This window comes from Vigna unguiculata, chromosome 2 (genome assembly GCF_004118075.2).
Source record: "Vigna unguiculata cultivar IT97K-499-35 chromosome 2, ASM411807v1, whole genome shotgun sequence".
Classification (NCBI taxonomy): domain Eukaryota; kingdom Viridiplantae; phylum Streptophyta; class Magnoliopsida; order Fabales; family Fabaceae; genus Vigna; species Vigna unguiculata.
In genome coordinates this window covers 19,575,276-19,592,585 of record NC_040280.1, presented here as the reverse complement: position 1 = coordinate 19,592,585, position 17,310 = coordinate 19,575,276, and the positions used below count along the sequence as shown (strand labels likewise).

General features: G+C 32.1%; 2 protein-coding genes across 2 annotated transcripts; one reads left to right on the top strand and one right to left on the bottom strand.

Moving 5' to 3' along the window:
• Positions 1–386: 386 nt before the first annotated feature.
• Positions 387–7,143, top strand: LOC114173344. Its single transcript, XM_028057665.1, has 4 exons — positions 387–849; positions 3,054–3,280; positions 3,617–4,430; positions 4,673–7,143. Exons 2-4 carry the CDS (start codon positions 3,056–3,058, stop codon positions 6,802–6,804), a joined length of 3,171 nt encoding a protein of 1,056 aa, XP_027913466.1. The 5' UTR covers positions 387–849; positions 3,054–3,055; the 3' UTR covers positions 6,805–7,143.
• A 4,951-nt stretch (positions 7,144–12,094) lies between these two features.
• Positions 12,095–13,367, bottom strand: LOC114174556. Its single transcript, XM_028059392.1, has 4 exons — positions 13,067–13,367; positions 12,763–12,851; positions 12,537–12,675; positions 12,095–12,426 (listed from the first exon to the last, which is right to left on the bottom strand). The coding sequence occupies exons 1-4, from the start codon at positions 13,365–13,367 to the stop codon at positions 12,095–12,097; spliced, it is 861 nt and encodes a 286-aa protein (XP_027915193.1).
• Positions 13,368–17,310: the final 3,943 nt, after the last annotated feature.

Genomic DNA, 17,310 nt, shown 5'->3' with positions numbered 1-17,310 from the left:
CTATCATTTTTAAAAAATACGTTTTAATAGAAAGATATTAAATTGTATAACTTTTTAGAAAAACTCCATATGTACTTATGTATGTCTAAATGTTAAATATTAAGTATGATAGTATGATACTAATTCTGAAAATTTTTCTGTTATCTTTTAATGATAATAATAGACAGCATATGATATGTTATTTGATCATTGATATGGTTAGGAAAAAACAAGGAAGACGGAGAGAATCTAGAAATGCCCATTTGTTTGTGATAAATAAAAATATATTCTGAAAAAATCAGCCAAAAATTAATTTTTATTTTTATATAAATCTAAATGGTAAAGGAAGGTTAAGAGAGAGAAAGAGAGAGAGAGAGGAGTGATGAAAAAGCAGAGAATAAAAAGAGACCGGATGTTGACAAATTTCATGTCACTGTTCTTAGAAGGTCGTTTGTTTGTGTGAAGATTTCTTATCTGGGATCTCTCTCTTTAAAAATGTTTCTCTCTCTAAGAAAAAAAGGTCCATTCTTTCTTCTCCTAATTGTGTGAGTGTTCTTTGAGAGAGAAAGAGAGAGAAGGAAGAGTGGCTGGCCCAGCAGATCGAAATCTCTTCCTTTTCTTCAACCTGATGACGATCTAAGCTCCTTCAATGGTGTTGCAACAACACCCTCTTTGTTATTTTCTCTTATAATTGTTATTGGTTTGAGTTCTAGTTACCCTTTTGGGCTTCAAATAGTGGGAGACTAAAAAGGCTCTGAATTTTTCTCTCTCTCTATCTCTCTCTCTCTCTCTCTGATTGTGTTGGTGCCTTGAATGGTGGAATCTCCATGGGATTCTTGAAAGAAGGTGTTTAGAGGATGTGGGTCTGAGGTAAATTTTCTTTTATTCTCACTGATTTTTTTTATTAATTTATGTATTTATGTATGGGTATATATACAATTTTTTGTTTTTTTTTTACTTTGTGAATGCTGGTTTTGTTTGTTTATTTCCCGTCCTTTATTTTCTGTGATGAAAGTGGAGAATTCCTTGGATTCTGTTGTTGGAGAGATTGTTACTCCAATTGACTCCGGTGCGCACATGTTTTCATTTTTAATTAGGCTTTGAATTTTGGTGATGGAAAGTTCCCATACTTAATTTTAGGCTTTCAAATGCTTCTTCAGGTTGAAAGCATCCACAGCTGTGTTGGTTTAGATAATTGCTGTAGTGGATCTGCTTACTTGAATTTTGTCATTCATTTGTCCTGTGCTTTGTCCTTCAATCTTTCTGCCTCTGAAGTTTGAATTGAAGTGAGGGACCAGTGTTCACTAAAATTTTGGGTGACTTTATGATGTGCCTTGTTTGTAATTGCTCTGGAGATTTTTCATCTACTATTTACAAAGATTTTGGAAATTTCACAGACCTGAGATGAATTGGTGAAATTTGAATGTGTTTCATGCATGTGAAAGCATTGATAAAACTGTGTTATAGAAGGTTGTCTACTTTGCCAAGATTTAGGTTTATTGTAATCACTTGTGCTTGTGCTGCTACCTTTATGCATATATTTCAGCTTTTGTTTGCTTTGTTAGGATAATCAATGAATTTGTAAATCTTTTCCACATTCCTACCAAATGTGGTTTTGTGGATTTGGTTATTACTCCCATAGAGTGATTATTACTGGCAGGGTGATGGTTGTGTTCAACTGTACTAATTGACCTATGGCATTCTTGGGCAAAGTTCTCAACAACAAAATATTCAAATACACCAAGAAAATCTAAAGGGTATTCAATATAATGAAGTGTTTCCAGATTGGGGTAAAAGAGGCCATTTTATATTGTTTGGATCGGTGGTTTAGATTGACTTCAAATTTATTATCGCATCTTTAGCGAATTGTGGGAGGTTTGCTGTTGTCGGTTTGTCGTTACAATAATAATGATCCCTACTGTAAATCTTTTGAAGTAACGGTAATGCATTTACGCATTTGGCGGTTGAACACCTTCTTTTCAAGGGAGTTGCATTCCTATCTACATCCCTTAGTATTGATAATTTGTGAATTCTAACTGGTTGTGGTAATGTGAACTAGTACTTGTTATGTTCCTTTCTTAAATTCACTTTAAATTTATTGTTGCATCTTTAACAAATGGTGGGTGGTTTGCTGGTCAATGATTGTTGTCGATTTGTCTTAACAATAATAATGATCCCTATTGTAAATCCTTTTATGTGTCAAAGCCAGCACTAGTGAAACGGTAATTCATTTACGTATTTAGTGGCGTAAAATCCTCTATTCAAGGGTGTCTCAGTTCGATCTGCAACCAAAGAATTTGTAATTTTGTGAATCTGAACTGGTTATGGTAATGTGAACTAGTAATTGTTATATCCTACAATAATTTTTAATATATTACATATTCTATATGGCTAACATGGAAATTCTTAAATGCATGTCATTCATTTCTATATTGGATGAAGTACATACACATTTTCTTGTACCATAAAAGTTGATGCATGATGTTAAAAGTAGTAGCTCTGATTCATAGTGTATTTCACAAAAATTAGCTCAAGTATCATCATGCATTTAAAGGCTTTTATAGGCATGTCATAGGAATATTTTGTTGACCAGTTGAATATTTACCAGTTGCAATATTATAGAAAGAAATAGGTCATAATTGCAACTGGTCAAGATTTAAGATGCATGTCATAGGAATATGTACATGTGATGTGAGGGAGTGAATGGGGTTTTATAGGCGGGGTTTGAAGAATCCAATTCTTTGTTTTGACACCCTTATTTTTGGGATAAACTGAACTGAAGTGCACAAAATTCAATCTATCCAATTCTTACCATGTTCATCTTTGTGTGTTGAGAAGTTTACTAAACCATTCAAGTGCTATTCAATTTTGTTAAAAAGAGAAAGTTTCTGGATAATCTATTTGTGAGATTCTGTGCTATCATTCCATGTTACGCCATTGAGTCTGGATTTGTGTTATTCAGTTGTTTGACTGATTTTTATTGATGGGGTTTGTGGTAGTTGATATACACTGCAGCATCTGAAATGTTAATTTGTTCTCAAATACTTATTTGCATGTTACTGATCAATCATCAGGAATGGGAACCAAAGTTCAGAATCTTCCAGGATATTACTCAATGAGAGATCTTAATGAGGAATCCAGCAGTTGTGGCTGGCCCCTATTCTATGGGGATAAATCGCTCTCAAATGGGCAGTACTATAATAGTTATTTGCCAAGTTCTGCAACAGATGCATGTTCTGGATATGATAGGGATGCTGTGAAGCGGATGATGCTCGAGCATGAGGCCATATTTAAAAATCAGGTAGGAAACTTCTAGTTTTGAACTTTGTCTTCGTGATTGCTGCATGAAGAATTTGTATGGTGTGGATTCAGTGTGTTTTGGATCGAGTCTTGTTAGTTCAATTTTTGTTGCATTTTTTTTAATGCATCTTAGAGATCTCTGTCTTAAACTGTGTTATTTTTCAGTAGTTGCAGCAGGAGCTGATAACTCAGTAACTTATTATGTTGCAAGATTAAGTTCACTCAGTTTTAGATTTCCTGTATCATGGTTCAAGTGATGTTTTTTTAAGTATAATTTCTTTTGTATGCCATGATTATTGAACCTTTTGATATATTTAAACAATGTACTTCCAAGCAGGTATATGAACTTCACCGTTTGTACAGAATACAAAGGGATTTGATGAGTGAGGTTAAAAAGAAAGAACTAGACAGAAACCAGATACCGATTGAGGCATCGTGTTCCACAGGTCAAATGGCATCTCAATTAACAAATGATGTCGGACAAAAATGGCATATTCCTTTGGGAAATTCTAGTTGTGCTAAAACATCTGTGTCAGGAGTTGAGGGCATTCATTCTCCTTTGGATTCGATGAAAGGGATTGGCAAACAAACAAGTCCGTTTCCATCCCCAAATGGATGTAGTTCAAAAGATGTTGAGGTGCTTGAGTCCAGACCCTCGAAGGTGAGGAGAAAAATGTTTGACCTTCACCTCCCTGCTGATGAGTACATTGATACCGAGGAAAGCGAAAAGCTCAGTGATGAAAAGACGAGTGATCCATCTTTCTTTCTTCCTGATCGAAACTGTAAAAATGGGAAGGAGGGTGATGGGGAACATTTTTGTGGCAATGGTGAGAAGACCGGCAATCAAGACACTTCAAGATCTGAGCAATCTTTAAAGAGAAGAAATGGTTTGGCTGACTTAAACGAACCTCTTCAAGTGGAAGAAACGTACAATTCTCCATATGTTCACGTTCTGGACTGTAATCCCTGTCAAGGGGAAGCTGAATGTTCTGATCTCTCTGCCGCTCCCAAACCAAAGTCAGAGTTTTTTGGTTTATCTAGGGAACAATTGCTCAACTCAAGTCATGGAACTGACAGTTGGGCTCAAAATAATGGTTATTTGGAGAACAATAGGGGTGGAAAAGGGTGGTATCAATCAGTACCTGGGGCAGGTTAGAGAATGAATTACTGTACATTATGCACTTTGTTGCCTTTCTTCTGGTTTCTTGTTTATGAACTATTTTTTAGTAGTAGGAAAGTTAAATTTTTTTTCTCTAAGTAAAATTTAAATCTGTTTCCTTTGTGTTTCTATATGTTTGGAGTACATTTGTCTTTCTTATCTGGCAACAATCACCATTGATATTTACTTCTGATTATAATTGTTCCATGACAATCATGTTGCTAATATTGACAGGGAAAGCTAATAACAGCACACAATCTGGTCCACACGTCCTCAGACTGGAGAAATCACCTTTATCTTCCCAAACAATACAAGATGCATTTAGCAAATTTCATGAACCTGCATCTGATTATATTAATGGTCGAAACAAGGCCGACATCTGGAGGGAAAAGACAGTTAGTGATTTGCATATCAGTGAAAGAAATCATGAATTCTCCATCAACAAGCATCCTGAGTCTGTGATACCATTACTTAGACCTGGTCTTTTTGGAGCTGCTCCTTCCTCTGATTTATCCAAGTCTTGGTCTCATTCAGCTTCTTCTTGGGAAATGGCCAATAGCAGCCTAAGCCAGAGGTTGATGTCAATTCAGACACCTCCATGTCATGCATCTGGTGCTTTGACTAGAATTTCCCAGTCACAAAGCAATGGGATTTTGGAAGAATGCTGGCCTCTAAATATGAATTCCAAGCCTAACACAGGTTCTCGTTGTGATGCGCCTCTACAGAATGGATTTTTCCCTGGGTCTTCATCTGGCTCCAAGGAACCATCAATGAACATCTCTTCTATTAGCTACGACTATCTCAATCATAAAAATGACTTTAAGATAATCCCCGATCACTTTATCAACAATGTTCCATCCAAATCCTGTAAGGGTTCAGATTCAAATTGTAATAACATGAAGTCTGGAAAAGATATTGACTTGAATGTTCTGCTTCCGAATGGTTCATCCAACAACTTTGTTCCCCAGTCAAGCATTGTTGGGATGATGGATGGAGAACAGAAGAATGAGGAGTGTCATGTTGCGTTACCCTGGCTTAGAGGAAAGACAACATGTAAGAATGGAGTACAAAACTCTGCAGGAGAGTCAGGTTTATTCCATGCTGCCTCATTGTCCAAAAAAGATGACATTGAGGTGAGGATGACAGAGGTGTATGAAAGCTCTAGGGATAAGAAAATTCTTGGTGTTCCCATATTTGAGATGCCTCGTATTTCTGCCAAGGAGTTGTCCTCAATCACTTCACAGTCTGTATCAAATCATAATCCATCTGAAGTAAAAGCAGTGGAAAATAAGAAAAAACAGATATTTGATATCAACTTGCCTTGTGATGCTGCTGCTGTTGAGTTGGACAAAGAAGCATTCACTGAAACTGCTGCTAGCAAGACAAGATCTCCTACAAAAGCAGACTCTAGAAATCAAATTGACCTGAACTTGAGTATGAGTGAGGATGAAGGATCTTTCACAACCATACCAAGTGACAATGTAAAAATAAAGGCAGATATAGATTTGGAAGCCCCTGTTGTTCTTGAGACAGAGGAGGATGTTCTTTCCGCAGAAAAGCCACTTGAAACTTCTCTACAGTCATCGCAAGTCCTAAAACATTCAGTTGAACAGTCAAAGGATAATGAACTTATTACAAATGCAGCAGAGGCAATTGTTGTCCTGTCAACTCTTTCCTTTGATGAAGTGGATGGTGTGACCAGTGAAAGTTTATCAGAAGGTCCAAAGGTGGACATGCTAAATTGGTTTGCGGACATAGTTTCCTCATGCAAAGATAATATAGAGGGAAATTGTGATGTTTCAAGGGAAAAAGATGCTGAGGACAACGAGCAGCGTTCGTCTGGAGGATTGGATTACTTTGAGGCAATGACATTGAACTTGCCATACACCAAGGAAGAAGACTACATGCCCAAGCCTCTTGTTCCTGAAAACTTCAAAGTGGAAGAAACAACTACTTTGTTACCAACTCGGACACGAAAGGGGCCAGCAAGGAGAGGGCGGCAGCGAAGGGACTTCCAAAGGGACATTCTTCCAGGCCTTGCATCTTTATCAAGGCATGAAGTAACAGAAGATCTTCAGACATTTGGTGGGATCATGAGGGGAACAGGTTATTCATGGAATTCCGGATTAACTAGGAGAAGCTCATCAAGGAATGGTGGTGGCCGGGGGAGGCGACGGACACAGGTTGCCCCCTCTCCCCCTACACCGGTGGCAACAAATGAGACTAGCACCCCACTGATTCAGCAGCTTAATAACATTGAAATTGGATTGGAGGATAGAAACTTAACAGGTTGGGGCAAGACAACAAGGAGGCCCCGCCGACAGAGGTGCCCGGCCGGTAACCCTCCATTGATCCAGTTAACCTAATCACTACTAAGAGGCTTAACTTTTAGATGACAGTTTATAGAGGTAAGCAGTGCCGGTTTTTATATTAATGGAACACATGATGTTTCTCAGGCATGAGGATTTCTCTTGTAAATTTCTTCAACCCGTATTTGGGTATATGCTTGATTCTCAGTCTTTGGGGTGGTAACAACTTGTATTATTCTTAAATAATGTTGCATGATTTCTTCTCATTTTTTCTTTATAGAACTGTTGAGATATATACAGTGTTCCTTCACTTCACTGCTCTCTCACATCCTAGGATTTTTATCAATGATTTTATGATTACAGTCTCACTCTGCATGAGTTGATCCTTCATTTTAATATAATAGGATTTATATTAGCTTACATTTCTTGATGAGTTTATTAGCTGACATCATAGGGTATTAGATTTGTTCCTTTGCTATGAATATGTATGGTCATAATGTGGTCCCAAAACACAGCTCATCTTGTTGTGTAATGATAGATTCAATAAAATGTATTTTGTTGTGTAATCTTTAATGAAATGTTTGTATGTCAAGGAACCGTAGGTATAAATTTTTCCCATTATTTTAAAATCCTTATTATTCTACCTTTCTTTTTTTCAAAAGCATGTGCAAGGTTTTCTCTTCTAGTTCTATTATGGTCCATTTGAAGCTGGTCAATGGTAGGTGGAGGAAAAAAATGATGAAGCTTGTCTCATAAATGTTGGAATCTCAGAAATATCATAGTTTGAGGAACACACGAGTAAATTATAAATTATTGGAGTATGTTGCAGTGCAATGTATCTCTCCCTCTGTGTTAATCTGAGAAGAATGCTCCCATAGTGTGATACATGAATGATTTGTTAATTTTGTTGCAGGTTGGTTGGTTTAAAAAGTACCAAAATACTAAAATACTAAAATTTAGCACAAAGAGTGCTCTTTGTGTAGCAGAAAGACATTTTTTTTACTATTAAATCTACATTTGAGCTTAAGATGACCATCATTAAGTCATAAGTGGAAGTTTCATTTGTTCTCTAACTTGTTTATATGTTTTAAGGGGATTCTGTTACCCTCAAATAGGTTTTAAAGTGTTTAAAAACATGTTATAAGAAAACAAAAACTAAGCAAATACAAGAAAAAATAAGCACTAAATCTCTATTAACAAGATTGTCTCAGTTACCCTTTACAACTAGAGACAAAAAAATCTCTACAGATACTTTGGGAGAAGAAAATAATATTATTTTTTAGGTAAAATTATTATATGTGAAAGTTAAATTGAGAATTCCTTTTTTATTAATTTCTCTACTGAATTAATTTTAATTCTTGAGAAAAGTTTGTTTTTAATGTCCCTTGCAACAAGATAGGAATGCAATGGGTAAGATAAAAAATGAGTGGTGTTCCATGTAAGTAAAATATAAAGCTAAAAGCTTAAAATGATAATTGGTTCTATAATTTTCCTCTTCCCACATGAGGGAGGAAATACGTTTCAAATATTAAAACATCAATATATTTAAAGAATTTTATCAACACTAATAATTTTAAGATAGATAAATAACTTAAATTTTAGATTTTTTTTTAAAATTATACATATTAATATTATATGACAAAACTAGTAAATATTACTTGCAGTTGTCACATATTAAAAACACAATAACATACAAATTTTGATACATAAAAAATACTAACTCAAACCTATTTTTCTTAACTAAAAACACATTCAACTCTACCTTTAATTGCATTCTAAATTTATATAAACTGTTAAACAAGACAACTTAATATTCATTCCAATTTTCTATCTGTTCACTCTATTTCTTTATGAAAAGATACTCTTGTGCAAATAATCTCATCTCTGTTATGTACAGAAAGGTACATGAACAATAAAAGAAGATAATTGAGGTGAAGCTTTTGAATGGTTGACTCAGAAAAAACCAAAACAGAGGCATGCTAACATGTTTGTCTATCCCTGACCATATTTGGAAAAGTCATTTATATGACTGAAAAATGTTCTTCTTTTGTTCTTTTACTTTTCTCTCTTTAACTCAAAAAATAGAAAAAAAAAAAAAAAGAACAAAGGTTGTGTGGTATTCTTTGATTCCTTTTTCTGACCTGCTACATATAAGATTGGTTCACATGGTAAAGACAAGAAAGAAAGAAGAGTAATCAAGACAAGATGCCAAACAGAATTGTTCACAGCAAGTGCATATGTTATTTTAATGTGTTTGTCTATTATCATTTTTATTTATTTTTGTATTTTTTAAACATTTGGTTTGATTGGTAAAGGAGAAGAAGAATATCTTAAATTAAAATAAGTTAGACAAGAATAGTCCTACACACATGAAAGTGACAAGAGACAAAAATATATAAGCCAAAAAAAAAAAGAAGAAATGAAATATCATTTCTTTTATGCAATTATTGATTTAAGTTGTATCTTGACCACAACTTTATTATGTTTTGTTGGACTAGTATTGTTTATTACAAATGACACAATTATTGTAAAATAAGAATGAAAATTAAAGGTGTTTTTATTATTTATTTATTTATTATTTCTAGAGAAGAGACCTGTTCCAAAGAGAAGAGATATGACAATCACTTATTAGGGAGGGCAAAGAGATTTTGGCATCTTAAATTGTCTATGCTCCAAAGTTCTACAATTTTTTTTGTTCCTTTGGTGTTTTCATCTTTTGAAATAAAAAGAATTCTTTTCTTTTTGAAAAGAACAATAAAGAGAAACATACACATTTATTACCATTTTAATATCAATAGTTTTGTGTGCTTGTGTTTCCATTAGATCATTCTTTTTAATAATTTATAAGAAAAAATTAATTCTGAACAAATTTCTCAAACCATTGTGTAATATACATAAAATAAACACTTATTGATGTGTTTCTAATAAAATAACATTCATATTTTTAGAATTTTAAATAAATATTTATATTATTTCTGTTTTTAATAAATAAAACTTACTTATATGATGTTTCACTTTTTTTATATATATTTTTAATAAAATGATACCCATCTTCTTTATATTTTAATAAAGTAATATCCATCTCCATTATTTTATTTATAATTTTTTTTAATTTATTATTTGTAAGAAAGTTCTTAACTTTTATAATTTAAAAATTTTCACAATATTTTATTTAAATTTTAGTCAACATGCTATTTTTAAATAAAACAAGGAAATTGATTATTATTTTTTTATTAAAAAAATGTGAATGAGGTTAATATTTATTTAAAATTAAAAAAAATTGGTGAATATGTATTTTGAAATATAATTTTCTGGAAGATAAATATAATTTTTAAAATATATTTTTTATTGAAAAATAGATGTTTAGATAGTAAGTTTTATTTATACTCTGTTAACTTGATTCTTATTATTTCCTATCATTTATAGAATGAATCTTGTTTTACATCACATGCTTGTCTTAACTTTTACCCATAATTTTACGAAAGAAAATATATATATATATATATATATATATATATATATATATATATATATATATATATATATATATATATATATATATATATATATAAATCTTAACTGTTGACCTAAAAGAATGATATGGGAAAATTAGTTTAACTTTTTATTTTAACATATTATTATAAAAATCTATATAATGAAGAAGTTAAGTGTTAAACAAATCAAATTAGAACATGTCCAATTATAAGGTTTTCATATAATAACATTCTTAAAATAAGACAAACACTGCACAGAAGAGAATGAAATAGTATAATATTATTAAATGTTGTGTGGGACATACAAAGATGGTAGCACAGAGAAAGAGAAAGAAAGAGAGAGAGAGAGAGAAATCAGAGAATACTTAATTTTGATTGGCTATGTCTCTGTTCAGTTGATGTTATTGGTACTTACTTTCTTACCATAAAATAACATAATTTGGTTCTGTTGTTGAGGATCTTTCTCTCTCTCTATCACTGTTTTTCAAACACAACATAGCCAAAGGTACTTTTCTTGTCATTCATTCAATCCCCCAACTTATCATAATTCACATCCCATTTCAGTGCTCTACTGTTACTTTTTTTGTCCTTTTCTTTTTTTCCTTCTTTCTCTAATTCAATCTTCTTCCTTAACAAAATCATTCACTAAACCAACACTAATCTTTCAATATCATTTATGTATTTGCAATAGTTTTAACTGTTAGTTCTTACAAATCAAAATAACTTAGATGCTTTTCTAAATACTTATTTTCAGTTTCTACAATTTTTTTTAATTTTTTGTTAAATCCTTGATTTATATACCAGTCTTTGTTATTTATTTATTCATTTCTTGATTTAGTCTGTAGTCCCTTTTTATTTCACTTTAAATTAATCTTTTAAAAATAAAAGATAAAGTAAAAATCTTACACATTTTAAGTGTAAGAAACGAGATAGAACTTTTATAAGATGTACATGATTGTTTTATTATTAAACTTTTTGTAGTATAAATAAATAGTTAAATGAGAGGTGATTTGTATAAAAGTTATTATAAATTTCTTTTTTTCTATCTTTTCTACTGGCTTTTTTACTTTTTGTCTATTTGTTTGAAGATTAGAAAGTAATGTACGACTCTTGTTAACGACTGCTACATTTTGATATGATTAAATGGTTGAACAAAGTAAGTTCTTTCTTATTCTTTTTTAAGTCAATTGAAGTTTTAGTATGCACGTAGGTGGATTGTTATTTCATGTGGGTTTTTAGGGCTTCTGAGGAATCTTTGTCCAATTAGAATTAGTAGAGTGTGATCGGAACTTTTTATCTGTATCTTCTTTGTACAAATTCTGCCTATTTCAGTGATTAGGGGTGCTTAGAGTTGAAGGACCTTTGTGTTGCTCCTTAATAGGTAAGGAAAGTTAGTTGATTATAATTAACTATGTTACTTGAATAATTAGAGTGAAACTGTTATATGGCCCATTTGAATGATGTGTTATTTGAATTGACTAGCTTGATCTATTGTATGACTTTGTGTATGGTTGTCTTGTTGTGTTAGACAAAAATGTGATGTGGGAGAATGATTGATTATATTTCAATCTCAAAGATTGATAAGTTTGACTCATTTAATTCCAGTGTTATTGATATCGAATTACAGAAAATATCGACGACCCCACGAACCTTTATAAAGTTATAACGAAACCATAATGGGTTATGGCGGAAGTATTGCGGTCAAGAAAATATAATACTACCACATATAATTTAAAGTATGATATTATGTATAAAAATTCAATTAATAATAACATCATATCAAAACACTACAAGTTTAAAGTTCAAAACATAAAATAATAACAAATCATAAAATGTATGTATTAAGTTTCTTTCTAATAATCATATTCTTCTTCAACTCTAACATGATTGTCTTCAATGTCATCATCCAATGGGGCATATCCCTCCTCCTCTTCCCCTTCTAAGAGACTATTGTCAAAGTTAAGTAATCTTTCAAACTCGGAATCAGAGCTATCATGCAATTCATTTTGAACTTGAATTTGAGTCTTCTTTTTACCCTTCTTAGGTTGTGTTGGAGTTGGAGTTGCACCTGGACCTTTCTTAGAAGCATGGGAAGATCCAATAACAATACCATCACTTGATGGTTGCTTTCTTTTATTAGTTGCTTCTCTCCTTGTATAAACTACTAGTTCTCCAATACCCGAAGCTTCATAAACAATTGCCCAATTAAGAGTGGGATCATCATGAAAAACCAAGTCATTACCTCCCTATTCATTATCGTTATCATCATCAACTTCTCCCACTACCACTCATTACATTCATCAATGTCATTCAATAGAATAGGGTCTATTTCATCCCTAATATTGTATCTTTGAGCAAGTTGTTGATTATACTTTATGTAAACCAAATCATGCAACCTTTTGTGGTCCAGTCTATTCCTTTTCTTTGAATGAATCTGCAATGTGAATAAGTAATATGTAAATTAATTTCTTTCTACAACTTACAAACTAATATAATAATGAAATGAGTCATGTCTTATTACTTGCTCAAAAACACTCCAATTGCGCTCACATCCCAATGAACTACATGTCAAGCTTAAAATCTTGATTGCTAGCTTTTGTAAGTTGGGAGCTGCATGCCCATAATTCTTTCATCATTAAGCTACACAAGCAACAAAAGTAGCTTAGAATGTAACCATTATATCTTAGCACAATTTAAAAAGTGTTTAAGTGTCTTACTTGGGGTTGTGGTTTTCCTTGATTCTTTGGCAAAATCATCACCAAATAGTCCATTTGCACTCTTATAAAGAGGCAACTCAGTTAAATTTTTTTGCTACACATCTTTACTTGGCACCAACCTCCTGATGCAATCATATAATCCATTTGTAACTTCCAAATCATATTCCATGTCTGGGTTGGAATAAAAGAACTCTGGGTTCAAAAAGTGACCAGCAGCATGCAAGGGGCGATGAAGTTGACATGTCCATCTGTTATCAATGATTGTAAATACATCATTGTATTTACTTTCATCATTGTTGAATGACTTCATTATTGATTCCTTGGCTTTCTCCATTGCTTCATATTTATAACCCATAACTGCTTTTCTTTCCCATCCACTAGACGAAGCACATGAATAAAGAGGAGTCATGACTTTAAGGTAAATACTACTTAATTCCTAAATGAAGGCATAAGAACAATTTTTGTAGTCTCCCTCCCCTTGGCTTCCTTAGATAGCTTGTTATTGCTCCATTCATTAGAGGTGAACAATTTTCTCAAATTTCCCTTCTCTTGATGCAACCTTTGTAATAATAAATAAGAGGTAGCAAACCTTGTAACGACATGTCTTACTAATACCCTCTTATTTGTAAATTGTCTCAACAAACTCAAGGTACTAGAATGACTATAGATAAAGCTAACAAGACTAACTCCTCTTTGAATTATCTTCTTTACCAAACAAAGCTTTCCAATGTCTTCAAGCATCAAATTTATACAATGGGCAGCACAAGGAGTCCAATAGAGATGTGGTCTTTTCTCTTCTAACAACTTACTAGTCAACACATAATTGCTCCCATTATCTGTTATAACTTGAACAACATTTTCTCATCAATCTCCTCCACAAGGGAATCAAGCATCTCAAATAGTTTTTCTCTTGTCTTCATGTGACGAAAAAAAAAATTCTATTTATTTATTATTATTTTCTACAATATACTTATAAAATTTAAATGCAAAATTATACAATAATATCTAATTATACTTAAAATATTCACACACACACACACACACACACACACACACATATATATATATATATATATATATATATATATATATATATATATATATATATATAACTAGATCCATAAAATTGGATTTTTATTATACATTTATAAAGATATTGATAAATTTTGTAGTGACTAGTTAGGATAAATGAGCTCATGGCCAAACAAAGTAACTCAAGAACATATCATCTTGAGTAATACTAACTCGTTTAAATTCCCAAGATCATACCTCCAACTACAATAATCAAATATTTATTTATCATAAATTTTATTTCAATATTAGACCATATAATTATATAAATAAATAGATAGGATCAATGAATAATTAAAATAAATATAAATGAATAAAAATGATCGGTACGTAATTGAAGATAAATATAAATAAGTAAATGAGAGTAAATATAAATTGAATAAATAGGATTAGTGCACAACTAGAGATGAATGAAAACTAAATATAAATTAGAATAAGGTTAGGGACACCTCACTTAAGGTAAATATAAAGATAAAAATAATTATGACCAGATAAAAAAATAATCAAAGTAAAAAAATAAAATGATAGATGTCACATTCCCCTTACCTTAGTTATTGTGGAAATTATACCAAGGTTGTACTGAGACTTTGATGATATATAAATTTTTTCCTCTTTTTCACTTCTCACACGCACAACTCTTCTTCTATTTCAGTTTTTTCTTCTTTCCCCCTGCATTCCCTCACCCTTCACCTATTTATACTACTCAAGTAATGATTAATGTTAGTTTTATTTGAACCAAATTCTTTCCAACACTGTGCCAATTACATTACTAACTAAACATTCATTCATGATATTTCATCTTCAGATAGACGTGCACTTATTGTTATTCTTTTCATGCTTACATACCTTTATTACATGTGCTTGCATACATACGTGTGTGTATATATATATATATATATATTATATATATATATATATATATATATATATATATATATATATATATATATATATATATATATATATATATATATATATATATATATATATATATATATATATATATATATATATACTAATTAGATATATTTTCTATGGATAATATTTGAATATGTTTATAACTCAATCATTCACCACACACATTCATTTTATTTACGTTTCTTCTATTATTATAATAAAAATATTCTTTCTAATTAACATATATAAATTCTAAAATATTTAATATATTTCTTATAAAATATTTAATTATTTGTATGTTTTGGATATTTATAATCTTTACATTCATATGTTCATAATCTATTATAATAGATATATTATTATTTTTATAATATGTATATTATATATATATATATATATATATATATATATATATATTAATTATAGGTATATACTAAAATGCTTATAAATAAAGTAATACATTATTTATTGATAGTATCATTTATGGATGTTACACTTCACATAGTTTGAACTATCAATGGACTTGACAAATATTGTCCCTGCAAGGGAGCTCACCAAAAAGTTAATTAAGCATCGTTGCTTTCGATCAGTCCATGCATCTGACATAATAAAACAACCATGTTTGCTCCGTTGCAATTTATGATCTTGCAACAACTTTTCAGTGTACTCAACTTCCTTGTTGAGAAGTGGAACTCTAATTTCATGATAACTAAGAGCGGGTAAATTAGGTCCATAAGCACCTATGACATCAATCATATCTTGAAAACTTTTCAACTTCACAAGGTAGAAAGACAAGCTTGCTTGGTACCAAAATCGAGCAATATATTGATGAACCAATGCCTTTAAATTTTTGTCACATGCCTCTTTGATGTTAGCTTGCCTTAATTTTTCCTTGTTTCTCTTCTCTATTGCAGCAATTGAATTTCTACAAAACATATCCATTAGTCATTTTCTTCCACCGCTATTTCTCCCTTTATCATTACTAGTCGTGGAAATTTCAACCTCATCTTCACTCTCATGATTATCATTGGTTGTAGTGTATCTAGGATTGATGAAGGAGTTGTCTGCTTTTTCTTTGTATAATTTCCAAAGTTCTTCTCTCACATTTTTCGAAGTCTTTGTGCAAGCAGCAACATTACCCTTCTATGCCATAAGATGTTCTTTTGCTCTAGTAACTCCTCCTTTCATAACTTTCTCACAATAATTGTAAATAGTTGTATTTAAATTTGATTCATCCATCGGATGACAATGTTTCCATCCCGGGTCACTCCCATGAGATGTTCTTGAAGGATCATTATCATTGACCATTATTATTGCTGAAAAATAGGTATATTTTTTTAAAAAATAATTATAGTGAAATTAGACAAATAGAAAAATTGAAAAAAAATAAACTTGGTGGCGGCCGGCGACTATGGCGGTCGGTGCGACTAACGGCGGGTGGCAGCGGCTGGTAGGGAAGCCTTAGAAGCTTTTGGTTACAAAATTAAAAGAATAACAAATGGTCCAACCAACACACACCGCCGTCGCTGCTTTCTTTCTTCTCTTCTCATGCTGCTTTCTTTCTTCATTTCTCTTGCTTTTTTTCTTCTCTTCTCCTGCTGCTTTCTCTATTCTCTTCTCCATTTTTTTATTTTGTTCGAGATTTTCGCCACGAGCGCTCCACCACCGCCACCCTCTATGCGCAAAGCGGCCGCCAAGAAAAATCTGATTCGTCCCTGCCTTGTAATGGCGGCTGGCTGGAAAACTGCTACCGATTTCCGCCATATCGGGGCCATGGCCGATATTCAACAACACTGTTTAATTCTAAGTGGTATATTTGAACTATATTTTCCATTCATTTTTAAAATGGAGAAGATTAAACAACACCATTTGAGAATATAAGGATCAATTTTAGCATTCCTTTGAGTTGAAATATAACTTTGATTCAATTGGTATTAGAGCCTTTGTGATGTATGCATAATTGAAATTGTGTGTTTTTCTGAATCTCCCTATGAGACCTTTAATTTCTATATTTTGATACTTTTTAAGTGAAGAGATTTATAAATCAAAGTATTATGATAGTTTTAAGTGGGAGATAACTCAAAAACTACTTAACTTAAAGCTCAAAATAGAGAGTTATAGGTTCTGATACACCATTGGGCACCATTGATATTGTTGAGCGCCACTTATGTTGTCAATCTCTGACTTGGTTGTTGTTAGGTGAGCTAGCTCGTTGTTGAATGACACCAAAGTCAAAGAGTTCACTGACTTAGTATCGCTGGGTACCACCTAGTACTCTTGAGTGCAATTTTTGTGAAATTAAATCTTTGAAATTCCAAGAGTACCCTTGCTAGGCGCATGAAGTTGCGTTGAGGGTTGCATAGCGGGTGTTGGGCGCAATGTTA

What these genes read in the sequence shown, in the direction of transcription:
- LOC114173344 (XM_028057665.1), top strand. Translation starts at nt 3,056, where the DNA reads ATGGGAACCAAAGTTCAGAATCTTCCAGGATATTACTCAATGAGAGAT. An exon ending in AGGCCATATTTAAAAATCAG is followed by an intron (nt 3,281 to 3,616) that starts GTAGGAAACTTC and finishes ACTTCCAAGCAG; the next exon opens with GTATATGAACTTCACCGTTT. An exon ending in TCAATCAGTACCTGGGGCAG is followed by an intron (nt 4,431 to 4,672) that starts GTTAGAGAATGA and finishes TAATATTGACAG; the next exon opens with GGAAAGCTAATAACAGCACA.
- LOC114174556 (XM_028059392.1), bottom strand. Translation starts at nt 13,367, where the DNA reads ATGACTCCTCTTTATTCATGTGCTTCGTCTAGTGGATGGGAAAGAAAA. An exon ending in CATCAGGAGGTTGGTGCCAA is followed by an intron (nt 12,852 to 13,066) that starts GTAAAGATGTGT and finishes ATGGGCATGCAG; the next exon opens with CTCCCAACTTACAAAAGCTA. An exon ending in ATTGGAGTGTTTTTGAGCAA is followed by an intron (nt 12,676 to 12,762) that starts GTAATAAGACAT and finishes TTCACATTGCAG; the next exon opens with ATTCATTCAAAGAAAAGGAA.